Source organism: Molossus molossus, unplaced genomic scaffold (genome assembly GCF_014108415.1).
Source record: "Molossus molossus isolate mMolMol1 unplaced genomic scaffold, mMolMol1.p scaffold_m16_p_13, whole genome shotgun sequence".
Lineage (NCBI taxonomy): Eukaryota > Metazoa > Chordata > Mammalia > Chiroptera > Molossidae > Molossus > Molossus molossus.
The window spans coordinates 70,736,583-70,757,784 of record NW_023425348.1 but is presented as its reverse complement, the minus strand read 5'-3'; the positions used below and the strand labels follow the sequence as shown (position 1 = coordinate 70,757,784).

Sequence of the window (21,202 nt, the reverse complement as noted above, 5' to 3'; positions counted from 1 at the left end):
GTTACCACAGCGTGTGGGGAGAGGTGTCTGTCAGGGACCAATTTACCTCTCCAGACGGGCACTGCCACCAAAGAGAAGACATGGTGCCCATAAATCTTAACTAGGACCAAAAATGGAGCAACAATGAGCAAAATAAAATTGTGCTAAATACCAAGGGCCATGACAGACTGTAACATACATGAAAAAGCCATGTATAAATGAACGTGCTTCACTACACATATATGTATTTTAAGCCTACATTAAACTGATGATCAAGACAAATTTTAAAATTATTTATTTTGCCATGGACAGTGTTAAATACAAGCAGTAAAGTGTATAATATTTTTAAAATCTATGAATTAAAAGCAAATGTAGTTGATAATAGCAAAAATAGTACTTTTGGCTTCTTTGTCTTCTTTAATAAAAATAATGGTGCTTGGGAAATAAGTTTGCTAAAATAACATAAATGAAATGCAAATCTTTTAGCAGCTATAACAATTAAAATCACTGAAGAATTCTGAGAGGCATGATATCTAGAAATAAAATTTCCTGTATTTTGTTTAAGTTAAACTAACCGGAACATCTTTAATAGTGGTAATTCAGAGAAGTTTTTAAAAATAGAGCTACTGAAAAATAGTTAAGTTGTAAAATACTTTAATACAGCAAATAAAAATGCATTTTTTATTCACTGAGATGACTCAAAGCATACTGTAATAAAAAATAAAATTTTAAAATGATCAATCCTTACTCATAAGGTAATTCAAAATTAAGGCCTAAATGATAGAAATATAAAAATTTAGATAGGAAAGTACAAGACTTGCAGATTTAAGAGTAATTTCCAAAATGTGGCTACTTATTAATTCCTGGTGTCATAAACACATATTTAAAAATAATTCATGTTGACAATGTATGTGTACATCTTTTGTGCATTCAATGAGAACATAGCTAAAATTCTAAACATGCATTAATAGTCACACTAAGGCTGCCTGCACTCTGCTTATTTACATCTTCTGTGCTTGGAAACAGCTTGTTCATTGTTGATTATATTCTAAGACCTTCTGGGTGTACCCCTAGAGAGCTTGAACACAACATTACATACATGATTATAAAAGGGTTTGAAGGTGCTTGATACCTGGGGATTGGAGCCATCAAATCCTTCCTCATAAATGATCTTCTGGATAAACTGAAGCAGCTTTATGTAGCCATGGGTCAAAGAACTGTTGGTAAGAAGTGGTTCAAATACATAAATGGGCTTAAAACAGTAAGTAAATAATTAAAAGGCATATAGATTATTTAAATATAATAAAAAATGAGCCAAAATAGTAATATAAATAACTATAAAAAACACAGTCAATACATCCAGGGAACAAGATACAATGCCTTATGTTAACTAGCTCGGTGTTCTTGACATCATGGGAAGATAAAAATCTGTGGAGACTGAGATGACTTAATTATGTCAGGCTTAGTTAACTCCAAAAAATTAATGATTTAATGAAGCAACCTAAAAGATAAGGCCACTATAGCTTTTCAGAAGTAATCATAGATAATTAACACATAGTTAATGAACTGCTATGACAAGTATACCTGAATCAATCATTGTGCTGATCACCTGAGCTCATCTTCCATCCAAGTTTTAATATTCTTAGAGCAAACTGCTAAAATAATATTAATTCAAAAGCCTGAATTAAGACAAATGAAGACGAGTGTAAACTCTACTTCATTTGTAAAAAAGACAATAAAATAAATGTATAAATTTAAGATGACCTAAATGAAATTATTTCCCATATGAATGTTAACATTAATGTTACTATTTTAAAACACTTTACAAATGCTATAAAACATCTCAAAGATGAGTTAGTAAGAGTGAAGAAAACTGCTTTAACATGAACTGCATTTAAGATTCTTCATAATGGACAACCTGTGGGCTATGGCTGAACATTAAATGTCATGATAATGAGGTTCTGGAGCACAGCTAGTTCATAAACATCAAAGTGCCAAATGTTGTAAAAGCTGTGGGTGACCTTAAAAATACAAAAGTATCTGCTTTACTGTGATCCTAAATAAAGCGATCACATAGGCAGAGGAAATGTCCTAGAAAAAGAATGAGATATAATTTGAAGCATATGTGCAACATTAAAGAATATAAAAGTTAGTAAATATAGCAGACTGTGTAGTGAGTTCAGCAAAAACATACGCACATCTCTGTAAACATTTTATTGAACAATCACACCCAGCCCCAAAGTACTTATCTAACAAAAACAAAACAAAACAATAAACAAGAGAAAAGATTCCTGTTCTTTGCAAAACAAACATGGCTCCAGTGGAAGAATTTGGTGGTATAGTTATTTCTCATATAGTTATTTCTCCATTTTCAGTGAAAATACAACAAATTACATGAACACATTTTTCTAGTTCCATGAATGAGAAAATGTGTCTATAAATAATGATATTCCATAGGGCAATGATATGATCTTATTTTATATCTTAAAACATATTTGTCCTGGCTAGCTCAACTTTCTGAACACAGTGTTGCTGTTCGAATACAGCAGATTTAATTCCTATCTGGGTCAATTAGCTTTGCACAGGGGGTAAAATCTGCTCCAAGGTCCCAGACTATGAAATGAATTCCAGCCAACCATTTGATGAATGTCACTATGGGTTAAAGAAGGGTGGATCAAGAATATATTCAATCCATCCTAATCCACCAATAATGACTCTACCTAAGAAAATCATTATTTCACATATGTGAAAAGTATGTAAAGCAATTCTACTCTGCCCAAAATTGTTCAATAATAAAATCTGCCTTAAGTACTTGGTAGTAAATTTGCTAGCTGAAGGCATATTATCAAACACCACATACATAAATTACTTCTTAGGTTTTTTAGTTGCCACCATTTATCCAGCCATCATGATCTGTTATTTATTTTACATTCTTGGTCTGTTAAGATAATCATAGTACGTCTAAGATTCCCTTCAAAGGTAAAGGGGTTCTTTTTAATATGAGAACAAAAATAAACATAAAGCCAATACATCTCAATCTCTTTTCTTAACATTGACATAAATAATCTAATCAACAACGCTTAGAACTTTTTAAGTAATAAAACAAATTGCTCCAAACTCATTAGATTTCTATGAAAACAAATACTGGTAACAAAATAAAATGGGAGAAATCAATATTTAGGTATATTAATTGAGAATATATTTTTGTATACATAAAGCAATAGCATTTAATTTAAAATGAACCAGTTTATATGGTATTGATATTAAAAATACTAAATATGCCCGGCCGGTATGGCTCAGTGGTTGAGCATCAACCCATGCACCAAGAGGTCATTGGTTCAATTCCTGGTCAGGGCACATGCTCAGGTTGTGGGCGAAATCCCCAGTAGGGGAGATGCAGGAGGTGGCCAATCGATGTTCTCTCTCATCGAAGTTTCTGTCACTCTCTTCTTCTCTCTCTAAAGTCAATAAAGAAAAAAATACTAAATATTGTTAATCTCTATGAAATACTTTTCTCTGCCAGCAATATTTATGATAATACATTTTTTTGGTCGAAAATAATTATCTTCTATTGTCATCTACATTTTTTTATTAAACACCTGTAATTTTGAGAATGTTGCCTTCCTGTTATTGTTCACCAACAGTCTAGTAACTTAAGAAACAGGAGTTGGCAAGAAGGAAATTGAGTTTCCTTATGTTTCCAAACCTTTAACAAAGATTAGGATATCAAAGTATTTATATGTTCCAAAAGCACTACATTATGTATACCACTTTTTATGATTCAAAATTTTTAACAATTCTTATACTAAAATGATCTACCTTGAGATTCCACAATATCTTTAAAACTATAACAGTACAAAGAATATAAAAATAATTAGAAATTTAAATTTTACCTTTAAATATCAAGCATTTAACACTTTCTTTAGTTAAAAAAATTGTCCCATGTACATTATTCATATGTCTGTTTATATTACCATGCCATGTTGTCTAATGGAAATGTATTTCTTTATAGTAATATAGAAACATGGGAAAAAAAAACCAATGACATAAATGTAAATCTATACACTGGTGTCCAACTTCAATATTTTTTAAAAAGTTGACAGAAAAACATTTTGTGCCTATCAATATCAGCAAGAGGTCTAAAGAACATTTTGCATCTGAGAACTTTAATTTATATTAAAAAATGGTTTTCTTGTAAAAAGTAATTGTGTCATTCAAGCTCATTAAAAAAGATTTAAAAATCTGCTGTAAGAAAATGAATCAGCTGTAATATATTTAGAAAATAAATAAAGTAGATTCCAGTGTCTCAAACAATGAACAAAGGAATGCTTGCAAATCTTAATGTGATCAAGGAATAAATATACCATTGTTACCACTGTAACGAACTAGTTATTAATATTAATAATAGGAAGAAAGCAAAAGGAAGGTCAGATGTTATAAGCATGGTCACCTGGGCAGCTTCATTAGAAAGCTGCAACTTTACACTCCCCAGGGAATCACCAGTCCATTCCCTGCAAATCACTGGGGGAAGGGATCCAACAAAGGGGAAGATGGGCACATGTGTAGTGAAGTTGGGATGATATAGGGAAGATATTTGCCTGTCAGTCTAGCCTGGGGAACAAAGATCAATGGCTAGGAGGGTGGAGCCACTGTAAGCATGAGAAATCATGAAAGGTTAAAAATCCCCAAAGAAACTTTCTTGTTTCTCTTGTTTCAATCCTGCTTCACCCTTGCTATTCCACTATGTGGCCTAGAAGCTGCATGGCCCCACATACAATGAACTGCATCTGGGAATACAACTAACCTAGCCAGAATGCTGGACTTTGCTATGGAGAGAAGACTCTGGTTAGTGGCTTTAATTCTAGCCATATTGAAAACAAGAAGGGACTTTTTCCATGGCAAAACAGAGGGAGATGGGACCTTGGAAGGGAACCCTCTTAATGTTATCTCATCAGATAAAGTTTTCCATGATACCTCAACCTCCCATAGGGGCCTTAGGAAATTCTTATTCCTCTGGCACTCCAAGAAGCTCACTTCCATCAGCAACATGTGGGGATAGAGAAGACACCCCACCAATAATACCACCAACAAAAAAGCTTGGGTAACAGGAGATGAGACTTTATTTGTGAAAAGATAAATTACACAGATAAAATAGTGTATATATAAAATTAACTGTTTGAGTGAAATGTTTACTCAAATAATAATCTCACTTTGTTTATAACAAGACTACTTGATTTTAAATTTAATTTTAATTTTATTGACTGGTAAAACGTCTGATACATAATAAATACCCAAAACATTTTGCATCACTGTCATAACATTTGATATTACAATAACCTCAAGGAGTTAGTATAGTCATTAGCTCCATTTACGGTTGAGAAAATAAAGACCCATAAGAAGCTAAGTGATTTGCCCAAGGCTGTACAACAACTGATACATAAAACTCAAGTTTCCTAAGACATCAAGTTATTTTCTCTTTGGCTAAACTAAGATAAAGCCTCAGAGTGGGGTCCAGATTCAATGAAGAGTCTGAAGGTTTAGCCCTGGCTGGTTTTGCTCAGCGGTTAGAGCATCGGCCTGCAGTCCAGAGAGACTTTGGTTCGGTTCCTGCTAAGGCACGTACCTCAGTTGCAGTTTGTCCCCGGCCCTGGTTGCGTCGTGCAAGAGGCAGCCACTCGATTTGTCCCTTTCACATCGATGTTTCTTTCTCTCTCCCCCCACCACCCCCGACTCTATCTGAACAAAAAATGGAAAAATGTCCTTGGGTGAGGATTAAAAAAAACAAAGAAAAGTCTGTAGGTTCAAATAAAGATGTGCCTGAGCCCTGGCCGGTTTGGCTCAGCAGTTAGAGCGTCGGCCTGCGGTCCAGAGAGACCCGGGTTTGGTTCCCACTAAGGGCATGTACTTCGGTTGCAGTTTGTCCCCAGCCCTAGTTGGGATGTGTGGGTGGCAGCCAGTCGATGTGTCCCTTTCACGTCGATGTCTCTCTCTCTCTCTCTTCCTCTCTCTCCCTCCTGCTCTGTCTGAAAAAAAAATGGAAAAATGTCCTCGGTGAGGATAAAAAAAAAAAAAGATGTGCCTGAGATGAAGTTTGAACAAGGTTCCATTAAACATAGTCAAATAAAGTATTCAGCTGCATAGTTTTAAGAAGATATTTCTCTTAGTTGTACTAATAAGACATCACTCGTATTAACTTGGTGTGTGACAGGAAAATATTTAACATTAAAAAGCATAGATTTACAAAATATAAACTAGAAACCAGAATAGCATAGTGAACAGTATGCTGAAGATCTGGGTTCCAGGGTTATCTATGGCAACAGCTTTAGCTAAATGTGTGTTATGAGGCAAATTCTCTAATTTTTCTGTTCTGGGTTTCAAATTTTTCTCATCTCTAAACTGAAGGAATTGCACTAGATAATCTCTGTTGTCCATTTTGACTTAAAAGAATATGGTTCAAGAATGACATTTCTTTTTTGTTTTTCGGAACATTTTTCTCATTAAAATGACTCATTGCTCTGTTTTAAAACATTAGAACTTCTGGTGCACTTAAATATTGATTTAACTACTTGATAGAAACACTTAGGAAGAGAAACTGTTATCACTACCAATTAGGATTAATTTAAAGCAAAGATAAAGCATTTTTGACAATATTATGCAAATAACTGAGAAAATATGATTTATATTACCAAAAATCTATTTACACATATATTTCAGGTATTCACCTATGAGAAACAGTGAGATATACTTATAAGGCAATAGGCACAATATCAAATGTCTTGTCTGATTGCTGAGCTACAATTATATTAGCGTATACTTTGCATGTGACTAGAAAGACTGTGAAGTCTATTCACAAGTAATTTTCAAGTTAAAAATTCCAATACTATTACCCTGAAGGCTGTTATTTATTATTTTTCTTTCTGATGCTTAACTGTGTGTGTAGGCTACATAATCCACTGTGTGACAGGGATACTATTGAGAAAGGTTATGCTCTTTCATGAAAATTTAGTTCAACATTACTCTCTACAAATATGTCACATATTATACATTATAAATGTTACATTCAAAGAGTATTACTTTTAGACCCATTTTATAGATTTGTAAGAGAGAGAGAGAGTGGTTTAGGAATTTTCCCAACTTGTTTAGTAGTTTGCCCAATGGTATATATCTAGAATGACTACTTCCTCTTATATATCTCCATCCATTCCCTCTCTATTGAATGAAATAGAAAAACAAAAAACACCCACAAAACTTCTCTTACCCCAAAACTCTTACTGCCTTTTCTCTTCCCCTTTATAAACAAATTTCTTGAAAGAATGATATGACCCCTTCCTAACTCATCTTCCTTATAACTCTTCTATCGCTGTTTCAGCAACGAGACCTTTCAGGTCCGTGAACACACTAAGTTCTTTCCTTTCTTAACACACCCACTGTTCCCTCTGCCAAGGATACTTCTTGACCCAGTACCCTTTGTATGACTGCCTTCCTCCTATTCTTTGGGTCTAAAAATTTCCTAAACTTTAATGAAGGAACAATAGAAATTTTAAAGCATAGACATGAAGAGTATATGCCTATGGGGAAGATGACTGACTGGGATTAGGAATGTGAGAATGAGATGGGAAATAAAACAAAAACCGTGCACCCCAATGAAGATAGCATGCCAGGATGCTAGAATGATCTACTAAAAACTGTACCTAAAGACCCTTCAAAGGCAGAAAGGCAAACATGTAAGCAAGTAATATCTCTTCATTGGTCAAAATGAAGTTCAGGATAATAAGGCCCATTCAGGGCCTCAGGTGAAGACAGCGCTGCTGCCCAGGGCCTCCCCTTCCCCTTGAGGGGATGCGGCCTGCAGTGGGGCTGGGCCCTTGGCCAGCTCTGCCATCGCTGCCCTAGGCAAGGAACCTCAACAGATGGCTGCTGGAGGTAGGCAGTACCTGAGGCTCCCTCCAATTCTTGACTTCTCACTAGGTGATTTGGTTTGGGTCGAGATGGAGGGTTACCGCTGATGGCCTTGCCTGGATTACAACCACTCTTTTGATGGAACATTCATCCATGAGAAAGGGAAGTCCACCCAAGTTCATGTACAGGTTTTTCATGACAACCCAACAAGGGGCTAGATTAGCAGAAGGCCATTAAAGCCACACACATGAAGGTGCAACTTATGCATAAGAGTGAAGAAGATGATGAAATTGACAGGAAGTGTGGCTTAAGGTGCAAGGATCTAGACAAAGAAACCATCAAATTAAAAGACAGAAGGTCATATCAGACTCTGAGAGCAACATCAGTGGCTCTGGTGTGGAACTGAAGCCAGATGCCAAGGAGGAAGGAAGCAGTGATGGAATAAGCAGTGGAGTGGGGGATAGTGACCGTGAAGGCTGTCAAAGTTGCTGCAAAACAGAAGAGAATGGTGAAGGGAAATGGCTCTCTCAAAAGGAAAAGTTCAAGGAAGGGAATGCCCCTAGTCACCAAATGAGCAACTGGCATTTCACTCAAAACCAGGAGTACTCTGAGGGATTTCTCTACCCCTCAAAATTCTGTGTAGGATGACAGCAGTCACCCCACTGTCTGGTATCACAACACTTTACAATGGCTCAAGGAGCAAAAGAGATGCACACAGGAGGCAATGTAATCATTCTGATTTTGATGCATCTACACTCTATGTGCCTGAGAGTTTCCTTCATTCCTGTACTCCTGGGATGAGGAGGCGGTGGCAGATTAAGCCTCAGAACTTTTTATCCTCATCCGAGGACACCTTCCCATTTTTTGTCAGATAGAGAGGAAGAGAGAGAGAGAAACATCGACGTGAAAGGGACACATTGAATGGCTGCCTCCTGCACAATCCAACCAGGGCCAGGACAGACTGCAACCGAGGTACATGCCCTTAGTGGGAACCGAACCAGGTCCCTCTGGACCACAGGCCGATGCTCTAACCGCTGAGCGAAACTGGCCAGGGCAAGTCTCATGATCTTGTCCTATTTTATAAGGTGAGGATGTTTTTTTTTTTTTTATCATCCTCACCCGAGGACATTTTTCCATTTTTTTTTGTTCAGGTAGCGTGGAAGGTAGAGAGAGGAAGAGAGAGAGAGAAACATCGATGTGAAAGGGACATATCGAGTGGTCGCCACCCGCACAACCAACCAGGGCCGGGGACAAACTGCAACCAAGGTACGTGCCCTTAGCGGGAACTGAACCTGGGTCTCTCCGGACCACAGGCCGATGCTCCAACCGCTGAGCCAAACTGGCCAGGGCTAAGGTGAGGATGTTTTATGAGCTGTACCACATGGATGCTCTTATCAGAGTCAATTCATTAAAGGCAACTGGGCCCCTTCTGGTTTCCCCGAAATTGCATTTGGCCGATACTCAGATTCTCGGGTCCAGAGCTATAAAATAGCACCGGAGAACAGACTGAGACCTGGAAATGATGGAGGCATGATGCCAAAAGATGGCACATATATCTAAGCATGATAAAGTGGTGAGGAGGGAGATCTGTGGGGTCAATACCAAGGCTACAGAGATGTACATGTGCTGGAAGATGACTCCTCTGAGAACTACAGTATCTTCTTAGCCTCAAAGAAAAAAAGGAAGATACTTCTGGCTACACTCGAGTGTATGGTATATGGTTTTTGGATGACTCACTGGGAAAATGTTCCAAAGGTCAGTTTTTAGATGATCACCATTGTTCCATGTTCAGGATTCTAGTGGCACATTATCCTGTAGTACAAGTCTTGTATGAGAAAGGAAATCTCTAAACAAAAACCAAGATGATTCTGAAGGGTTCATTATCATCTTCTCTACCAAAACTATTGAGAAGTTGGCTAATCTGATAAATATTGAACAATGGGAAGATGTATCATTGAAGGACTGCAATGTTGTGACTCTTCTCTAACTTTGGTAAAAATTATAAGGACTGGCATGCTGCTATAGAGTGCATTGCAGTATAGATGTCTTACTGTGCCTGGCTAAGTAGAGCTGAAGACATGGTGGTTCTATGTGTTGTCCAGTAATTCTGTTACCAAAAGAAGACACTCCTGTTCTCTTAGACCTTCAAGGATCATGCCATCCTTGCATTATGAAGACTTTTTTAATAGATGACTCTATTCCAACGACATTCTAATAGACTGTGAGGAAGAAGAGAAGGAAAATGACAAACCTTATTGTGTGCTTGTTGCTGGACCTACTATGGGGGGCAAGCCTACACTCATGAGATAGGCTGGACTATGAGCTGTAATGGCCCAGATGGGTTATGGCCTTGCTGAAGTGTGTAGGCCAGTGGTTCTCAACCTTCCTAATGCTGCAACCTTTTAATACAGTTCCTCATGTTGTATGTGGGTGTGTTTGCATGTGGGCTGATCCACCTAGAGATGAATAGAGGAGCGGTGTCTCGGTTCCTAAGACCATCAGAAATACGTGTTTTCTGATGGACTTAGGCAACCGCTGTGAAAGGGTTGTTCAGCCCCCAAAGGGGTTGCAATCCACAGGTTGAGAACCGCTGGTGTAGGCTCACACCAATTTATAGAGTGTTTATTAGACTTAGTGCTTCAGACAGAATAATGTCAGATGAAAGCACATTTTTTGTCGAATTGAGTGCAATCGCCAGTATGCTTAACATGCAATAGCACATTTCTCTGGTGCTTGTGGATGAATTAGGAATAGGTACTACAACAATTGATGGGACAGCAATAGCAAACATAGTTGTTCAGGAACTTGCTGAGTATATAGTGTTATATATTGTTTTATACCTACTACTATTCATTAATTGAAGATTATTCTGAAAATGTTGCAGTGTACCTAGGACACATGGCATACATGGCAGAAAATAAATGTGAAGATCCCAGCAGGAGACTTTTACCTTCCTCTAAATTCATTAAGGGAACCTGTACTAAGAGCCATGACTTGTTAATCTTCCAGAGGAGATTATTCAAAAGGAACATATAAATCAAGAGAATTTGAGGGGAAGTCTCATTCACTACGGTTATGTGGGGAAGTATGCCTGGCGAGTGAAAGGTCAACTGTAGATGCAGAAGCTGTAGATAAGTTGCTGACTTTGACTGAGGAATTACAGACTACATTGGAAGTTCTGAGTTGACTTTTTGGACAAGGGTGGTAAATTCAGACAATGTTATGGTTTAATTAACTTTATTTTAAAAATCTTTGTTTTTTAAATATGTTTTTATTGATTTTAGAGAGCGAGGAAGAAAGGAGAAACATCACTCAGCTGCCTCCTACATGATCCCTACCAGGGATTGAGCCTACAACTCAGGTATGTGCCATGACTGGGAAGCAAACCAGCAATCTTTTGGTGCGTAGGAGGATGGATGCTCAATGAACTGAGCCACATGAGCCAGGGCAAACTTTATTTTATTTTATTGTAAATTTATTTTTACTGTTGAAAGTATCACAGATGTCCCTGTCCCCCCTCCCCCATTAATTCCCCCTTCCCCACCTTCACCACACTATTTTCTGTGTCCACTGGTTATACATATATGCATATACATTTTTTGGTTTATCTCTTCCTATGTCCCCTCTCTCTTTCTCTCTGAGGTTTATGAACTTTATTTTTAAAAAATAAAGAAAAGTGAGGTTCAGGACATTAGTTCTCTCTATAAAATTTCAGATATTATCTTTAATTATACCACCAACAGATAAGCAGATAGGTAAAATCCCTCCTTACACTTACATCTTGCCTTTCCCCCAGCTCAGATATTAGTATTAATCTATCATTCACTATATCCTTATAATAAAGTAGTTCATAATATGCTTTCATAACTTCATGACTTTTGTTCTGAACTTTTAGTCTTAGTTACAAACTCTCTTCCAAAATTCCTTTTTCATAAGTGAATTTTCTACTTGTAACTTCTAAATACAGTATAGTTCCCTGCTTCTTGATCTAAGAGATTTGTATTGTTGAAATAAAATATACTCTCACATGGCTATATTTCAGTTATTGGTTTTAACCCACTAAATCTTTATACTAAGAGCAAGGCTGTAGTTAATCTGAGTTATTACCATACTTAGTGCATTGGCCCACTAATTCACCAACTATAAACTCAACACCTATGTACCAGATTCAGGGAATAAATAAAGAAAACATAACCTTTCTCTTAAGGTTTTCTAATACTTCGGAGGGAAAATGAGAATACAGACAAGACAAATAATTACGTGTGATGTGACGGGTTCTGACAGAAGAACAAAGGTTAAGTAGGAACGCTGGGGGAGCGTAATTATGATCTCCCTAGGAAAATATTACAAAAGGCTTATAACAAGGTTCCACTTAAGCTGGTAAGGCGACTTGGCGGGAGAAGAAAAGTGGAATGATTTCTAAAACCTTAAGAATTATATCTACCCTCTTCTTACTGATTTTCTCCTAGAAAGATAACTGTTTGTCTCATAATACAGTTCATTCAACTTAATCAATACAAAAATTTTAGCTAATACAAGAAAGTACTAGCTAATATTAGGATAAATATGTCGAAATAAAATCCTGAATTTTAAAGAAACATATCAAAACAAATTTATTCTATGTATTACCAACAATATATGAACTCAGTATTCAAGACCTGACATATCTATATTAAAAAAGTAAAATTTTACAATATAGTAGGCATATTAGTTAGCTTGGGCATCCGTAACAAAATACCACAGGAATTTATTTCAGACGAAGTCCAAAATCAAGGTGCTGGCAGCGTTGGTGTCTGGTGAGAGCTCTTCCCTTGGGTAGCAGATGGCCACCTTCTCCCTGTGTGGTCACATGGTCTTTCCTGGATGTGTACCCAAGAAGAGCATGGGAGCTTAGTGTCTCTCAATCTTGCTTAAGGACACCAATCCTACCAGACCTGGGCTCCCCACCAAGCCCTTATATAACCCTAATTATCTTCAAAGGTCCCATCTCCAAATACCATTACATTGAGAATGCGCTTCAACATTTGAATTTGGGGCTCACAAACATTCAGTCTGCAACAGTATGTTAAGGAGTATGTTGGTAGATTCACTGATAAGGCAATTGAGACACCATCCATAAGCTGAAGAATGAGGAATCTTTCTTATCAAGACACAGAAGTGTGTTTGGGCATACCTGTTAGTAAAGCTTAATTCAAAACAATGGCAGATGTAAAAAATCTTAAACTACAGAATTATTCTCAAAAGTCAATTTCTTATCATTATTTTGTGACTTAGAATATCTGACTTACGACAGCAAAATATCAAAACAAAATCACCTGGATAATAGTACTGTGATATATCTCAGGTGTTTATACCCAGGCTTCAATTTTAAAGTTTAAGCTGTATTTATGAACATTTTCTATAGGCAAACCTACCCATAGCTTTAAATTAGTTAATGCAAATTTTAAATGACCCTCTATTTTCCTTACTGTAAAAAAAAACTCTACATGTTTCAAGAGTCCCTTTAGGAATTATGAAATTATATGTTATATCCTCACATAATAGTAGAATATAGCTATATCCTCTAGTTTTAATTATAGGAAAAGTAAAGACAACTGTAATGCTAAGCTTTACTGTTTTATAAATGAACCAGTAAAGTTCATTTTAGTGAAATGAGCACACGCTTTTCATAAATTAAAATAAATCTCACATGGTAAAGTACTCATCTTCAAAATTAATTTAATTACATGTTTAAAGTTTAATTACATTTAATTAAGCATTTAAGTTTAATATGAAATAAATGAATTATCAGTTAACTACTATAAAATGAAATACTGCCTTGATAATTAAAATCTATAAATTTTCCTATTCTGTGTGCAAAACTGCTAGTTCTCAAAAAATATTCTGAAAAAAATATATTTTAAATATTATAGGAGACCATACTCTCAACCCCTGACGTAGGTGCCGTTTTTCGGGCATCGGCTCCGGGTACAGAGGCAGAGACAGGCTGGTACAGAAAGGAGCAGAGGTTTTGGAGACTTGGTTTGGGTGCCAGCTCAGTCATTTATAGTCAGTCGTGGGAAAGCTACTTAGTGTCCCTAACCTCAAGTTTCCTATACAGCTGGGATACTATTACTTTTCTTGGAGGGTTGTTGGGAGAATTAGATACCTATGGTCAAATGCCTGGAACCGTACCTGGCATGAAGCAGGTTTTTGGCAAATGTTAATTACCCCTTTCTTCAGTTATTGAGTGAATGGACAAAAACCTTGTACTTTGTGGCTTTAAAAAGTTTTATAATATTTATATATTAATTAACAAAGTATCACCATATTATTTTTCATGCACTTACATCATACTTAATGTGCATTTTACATTTTTTATTTCCCTAATTGCTCCACGAATGGCGGCAGTATAGCATCATTGCTAACAAAGATTACTGAGTCAGAAAAGAACTGACTTTGAGTCTAGGTTCCACCAGTTACTATTTATGAAATCATGGAAAAGTTATTTTGACCTATTTCCCAAGCATGTATATTTTTTTTGTTGGGTTTAGTGAATGGCAGAAATTAGACACTAGCAAAATCAATATAATCATTCAAACTTAACAAAAAAAATTAGTGATGTAGGTAGGACAAGTGGTATTCCCCCCACCTGAATTTTTCACAGAAAGATATTTATTTCCACTGACTTTAAGGAATTTGCCCAAGGTTAACAGTAGGACAGACTCGGATTTTACAAGTTTCTGTGTCAGCACTCTTTCCTCCGTAACACAGGAAAGTAAAGGTGAAGGACAGGAAAATCTTTTGAAGCCTAAAGTAAAAAGGAAGAGAGAAAGATCTTTGATTTAGTTTAATCCTGGCTTTAGCACTTAATAGTTGAGCCTCAGATAAATCTCTTCTGTGTATTTCCGTATCTTCTGGAAAATGGGAATATTTGCTCTTCCTGGATAGATAACAAAGGCAAAGCGCGACGTACTACAGTGACTGACACCCAGCAGTCATTCATTAACGGTAGCTATTAACACTAAGACAACATCAAAGCACCACTTCGGGTAAATAAGTCTCTAATAGACTAGAGAACACCATAATGAAGTGAAGAGTTTCTTTAAGAAACATATTTAATAAAAAAATACATAGGATAGTCTTCATTAAATTCTTACGTAATATTTCTGGGAAAGAGACTATAACTTTTAAGTCATTTTAACTCACAACTTCCTATCTATTAAATCCCCATTTAATAACTCATCTTGCTTTGAAAATAATGGTTTAACAATGAGGAAGAAAACAGAGGCGAAAACTGAGTTCGTGGATTACGTTCCCTTGATCCAAGTGCAATAAGAATAAAATGAAATATTCTTAATCTTTATAAATTATTCAATGTCAAGTAATTTTCAGAGTTTTGTCTTAAAGTTAGCAGCACTATAAACATGTATTAATACTTAAAAATCTTCACTGTAAAACTCAAACCCTAAGTTCTCTTAAGTCATCTAAAAAAAGATTGTTTTATTTACAGCATTAGTAGAAATAGAAAACCGTAATAAATAAAACATTGAAAAACTTGTTTACTTTCTGAAAGAACACTTACAGAGGAACATGAAGCAACAGCATTACTTCATACCTTTCTACTGCTATTGTTATCAATAAATAATATTTCGACATCTATTTGCATTTACCACCAAAATACCGATTGTACTTTAGATTTCGTCATAAAAACAGCAGGTATGTAAACTTGGTGTCCAAGCTTTTTAAGTTGAATATTAAGAGTAATAGAATGTCCAAAAGTTATAAGATTAAAAAAAGAAGAAAACTGTATGAAATAATATGCAACATATACAAAACTAAGATTGTATATTATGTAGAAACTAATATTAGAATATGTACTTTTGATATGCATTCTTTCAAAGAATGTGGTAAAAATGCATTCTATTAACCTTTGAAATCAAAATCGGGTCATTAACTTACCAGGGTTCTATGTTAAGAATCGGAGATATTTTTTCTGGAAGAAAAAATCCATGCCATTTTGAAGCCTCAACTAGTTCTCGTGGTATTTTTTTTGATGCATCATAATAATGACCAAATCTAGACGATGATACTGGTTCAGCCTATTAAAGAAAACCCATATTTGTTGTTAAAAAAAAAATTTTTTTTAATTACAATTTATTTTGTCCTACACTCAACAAATGCAGATATATTTATGCATTTTAATGCTAATAAGGAAAAGCTGATATACATAGGCATTACATTTCAAAGAAACATATACAACAATCTTTATTATTTTAAACTATATAGTTAAAAAATCAATCTTTTCCTTTCCCATGTTTCTTTAGTCCTAGTGGTTCCCTAAGATTGATAAAAATTTAAAAACTCTTTAGCTTTTTTATTATGCATACCTTCCTAAATTAAAAAATTTAATATACACAAGTCAATAATTTTTTTAATTCCAGGTTTTAATGACAAATAATGTGTAGCTAAAAATCAATGAAAACTTAAGCCAAATCACTTCATGGTGAGGGGCCCAAAAGAAACTAGCTATTTAAATACATTAAACTGAGCATCATTTTAAAACTACATTCTCACAAGACAGTGTGTATATATATATATATATATAACACTTCTTACAAGCTTAATGTTAAGCTTATGGTATAAAATGTATGAGGGTGCTCCGGATGGGAACAAAGCACAGAGAATATATGTAAGCTACATTAGATGAATCAGAAATCGGGCATAATCATTAGTTCATTGACAATCCTTCTTTTGTGCCCTCTACTAACAATTTCTCCAACAAATTATTTTTCTTTTAAAAAACTCTAATAACTACTGATGCTAAATTTATTTACATACGATAATAAAATCCTAGTAATATAACATTATTATTCTATTGTTTTGAATGAACTCTGTGCTGACATTAGAAATAAACACACCTACATCCAAAGTTGAACTAGTAACAGGTTCCATCTGGCAGCAGTTTCTAAACAAATCTCTATCTAAATTTACATAATTTCAACTGTCCCGAATGCTGCAAAACAAACAATTTTCAAACTAGGTTTCAAATTTGACAAACTAGGTAGTCTGCAGAAATTGAAGAACTAGACACAGTAGGTTCTTAATTTATTTTATTAAGGAATTAACAACTTTGTAATTTAGATTAGAAATAGACATGTGCTTGACACTAGATATTTGCATTTTTAAGACTTTAAGGATTCATAGTCTTAAATTAAGTGCCTACAAACATCAAATTATACAGTAACAGAATAAAAAAAATTTAAGCCTAATAGAACATTACTCTCAGATTCAGAGTCTGTGAGTTTAATATTTATTTTCTAAATAAAATGACTGTTCATCCCTCCATAAGGTACTATTCATTTTCGTTAATGAAAGAGAACTATTAATTGGCCTTATGTAATCTTTTCAATACAATATACAGAAGTATAGTTCCCAAAATATTTACCATGAAAGTATTTGCCATAAAAGTATTGACTAATAAATTATGTGATGTTAAAATTTGTTTCTTAAAAACAGGGTGTAAAGTTTTAAATTGTAAAGTTATTAGTCTAAAGCAATTTAAACAAGGTCTGTTCTTTGGCCTATAATCTATTCTTTATCCGGATTATAGTTCAGAATGTTTTTACTGCAATCTCTGCTAGAGCTCATCTTTTTATTGTGTAAGTCCAAGCCCCCTTAATGTTTTAGAAAGGCCTTGACTAACTGAACTTTGATCTGATGTCTTCATTGAGAAAAACACCAGGTTGCCCATTTCAGATGCAAATCCCTCTAAGGCCCAATAGAATTTAGTAAAGACAGCAAAAAAGAAGAAACAAGAAGTTTCCAGGATCCTCTTTGAGAATCCTGGGGCACACTGGTGTCCTTAATCCACACTGCTGCATGGATTAAGGTAGGTGATAACCTTTCCTGATTCAAAAGAATAAGCAGAGTGCCTACAAACTGGGTGGAGACTAGGATTTGGTAATAATAAAACACCATGCAATAAAAGCTTGGTCTATGTCAGAAGCCCCTGAAAAGGCCTCAATGTACCACATTCCCAGGCCTAGTAGGGAAGCTTGCAAAAGCCTACCTGAATCAAATAAGCATGAATAATCTATTTTAGCAGGCTGGCCATGGGGAGAGAGAAAGAAAGAGAGACTTTTCACTTCTTTTAAGTTTGAGTTAATAAATTTATTAGTGGACTGAAAGTTCTTGAAGTCCTGTGCACTCAGAGAAATATGCTAAATTGTCAAGAAGCAAAATATGCTTTTTAAGTTGCCAGTCTCTATTAATGTTTCTAATTATAATATTAATGTGATAGAAATCTCCGATTTGGATTGAATCAAGGCAGAAAATTGATTTCATGCTGTGACACTTTACATATCAAATACATCAAATTTATTAAAATGTAGAAATAAATTTGCAAGTTTTTATTACAATTGTTAATATTTTTTTTTAGAAATTAAGATTGGATATGAAACTAAAATATCCACAAGGAAGGTATTAACGATTTTATTAATTATGAAAAACCTTAAATCTTCAATAAAAAATGAAAATGAAAAATATACTCTTCAAGGAAAAAGCAATTTTGCATATTTTTTCTACCCAAGAGACCTAGCACTAACACATGATCAGATTTTTGAAATGTTGTGAAATCTTTTGAGGCCTAGAATTATAAAATGATGATTTAAAATATTTCCTCTCAAAAGATAAGTAAATGCTTTAAATCTAATAATAACATTAATAATAATACCCCATGAAAACATCTCAACTCTATATACAAAAAAGATCCATTAAGACAAATCAAACTATGTGTCCCTTCACGTCGATGTTTCTCTCTCTCTCTCTCCCTTCCTCTCTCTTCCTCCCACTCTATCTGTACAAAAAATGGAAAAATATCCTCGGGTGAGGATAAAAAAAAAAAAAAAGACAAATCAAACTATCATCAATAACTAGTTTGTTTACTCATTTTAATAAGAACACCGTGCCTTAGTTTTACATTTTGAAAACTACTGCACATTCATAAACTACCCATTAACTTGTTAACTATGGAAAAGAGTAAATTGTAATGATTCAGTAAAAATTTACTATAAAGGAAAATAAACTCGGGGGCAGGAGGCAGACAAGAGGAGGAATCCCCCACCTCCAATATGTCAGAAAGAAACAAAACTTTCAGAGAAAAGCAGCACCACAAATAAACAATCGAAATATGGCATTTTCTTATGATTTTACCATTTCTTCTTCTTCAGTATGGCATAACAGATAGCAAGAACTCAAATGGTTACCAAACCACTTTGAGCCTCAGTTCAAGCACCAGAATTAGAGCTAATAACTATTTCACTAGGCCGTGTTGAGAATCTGATGCAATACTGGCCATGAATATTCTTTAAATTGTAAAGTATTATTAATTATTATTATTGTGTCATGTTCCATTAGTGATCAGAAGATTCATCACTATCTTTTCTAATTACATTGTGTTATTGGGAAAGTGGTGTTTGTTGTCATCTACGACATGCACACATCTGTCACAGGACTGCTGTGGCTGAACCACTAAGATAGAGAACCGCAGTGTAATGAAGATTGAGCATACTAAACCTCTAACACAGTCAGGAATTGCTGGAGTCATTTGTAGGCCTCTGCAGCACAGCTCCACAATACTGAAAAAATTAAGCCTATGAATATGCTGTAGGCTAGCAATTCTTGGAATGAAGAGAAAATATGGCTTGATGATTGAACAGTAATGAAGAGGACATGTGCACTTAGGAGACAGAAGCAAAATCAAAGGACTAGGGAAGCTGGGCTTTTAAATTTTTTTTTTTTATCCTCACCTGAGGACTTTTTTTTTTTTTTTGCATTTATTATCAGATACAGCGGGAGGGAGAGGGGGAGGAAGAGAGAGAGAAACACGTGAGAGAGACACCTCAAGTGGTTGCCACCCACCCGACCCCAACCGGGCCTGGGACAAACTACAACCGAGGTACATGCCCTTAGCAGGAGCCAAACCTAGGACTCTGGTCTGCAGGCTGACGTTCTAATCGCTGAGCCAAACCAGCCAGGGAGAAGCTGGGCTTTTTAAAACTACACACCCCTTTAACTGGAAGCATTTGCTTAATGCTTTACTGAACTATTGTTATTGATTTAGTTGTGCATATTCTTATCTGTTTTGGCATTCCCTAAATGGGAACATGACTACACTCTTAAGACTTCATGATAACTTATATTAAACTGCATATCTGGTCATTGATACAGCTACTTTTGGACTATTTGTTTAGTCTATACTCATGATAGTGTTAACTATGATTTGGTGCAAGCAAAATCCAGAAAACCCAGGGTTTTGTCGTTATTGTTTTTAAACTGATAATGGCAGAGTAAGGTCTGGATTTATAAAGTAGATGAGGATAAGTGATCACCAACGTCTATCAGTCATGGTAAATTACCATATACACAATCTCTGTGGCAAGCAAAGATACATGTTGGTAACATTTCAAAGAAAACCAAAGAAACCAGAAGTTGATTTCTGTATTCTAAATTTGACAAAACTTACCTGTAAATATAAACTTAAGTTTGACCATTGACTGTAAACTCAAAATAAGCTGTTGTTTTGTATTAATTAGTACAACCTAACTGAGTATCACATTTAATTCACACACTACATAATTCACTCATGTATGTATTCAATAAATAACTATTGAGCACCCACTGTATGCTAGTAAAACAAAACAGCAGAAGTCCCTTTTTCTCATTGAGCTCACATTCTGGTAGAGGAGATAGATGTTAAATTATAAGTGCCCTGAAGGAAAAAAAGGCAGTAAGAGAAGATAAGAGAGAGAAAGAGGTTTTATTTTATATGGAGTGACAAAGGAAGACATTCCTCATCAAGTGATATTTTAATAGGGACTCAAAGAAAATGGGAGAATAAGTCAGAATAAGTCATCTGGGGAAGACCACTGTAAGAAGAGCACAGTTTTTAAAACACTCAAGTTTAAACCTGGAAAACTGAGCCCTGGGTTTATGTGTGAATATGTAACCTCTGAGAAGTTTACTCCCATAGACAATCAGAACAGTGTGGGTGCACCACTCTGAAGGGAAGAACAGAATAAGGACTATTCATTTACATGGAAAAGGGGGCAGGAATAGCATCTACAACTATAGTATATAAAGAAACAATGAATTAAAAGTAAACAAAAAATGTTCTCTCCAACTTTAAACTGATATATAGTAAGCAGTAAGAAAAACTGCTTCAAGTTTCAGTTACTTGCATTTTCACTGACAATTTCACTTGAAGAATGTTAGTAACCAATGGAAAGACCAAAATCTAGCTGAGATAAGAGTAAAAAGAAAGGAAATGGAAGATACAAGTGAC

At 35.3% G+C, this 21,202-nt stretch overlaps 1 protein-coding gene across 1 annotated transcript in view; it reads right to left on the bottom strand.

Annotated features, from left to right (window-relative positions):
• Window positions 1-21,202, bottom strand: part of ELP4 (elongator acetyltransferase complex subunit 4) — a 210,204-nt gene that overhangs the window by 140,907 nt on the left and 48,095 nt on the right. The window contains exons 5-6 of the mRNA XM_036259175.1: window positions 15,820-15,959; window positions 1,112-1,196 (exon numbers count right to left, since the gene is read on the bottom strand). Coding sequence (XP_036115068.1) covers window positions 1,112-1,196; window positions 15,820-15,959 — 225 coding nt within the window. The remainder of the gene's footprint in view (window positions 1-1,111; window positions 1,197-15,819; window positions 15,960-21,202) is intronic.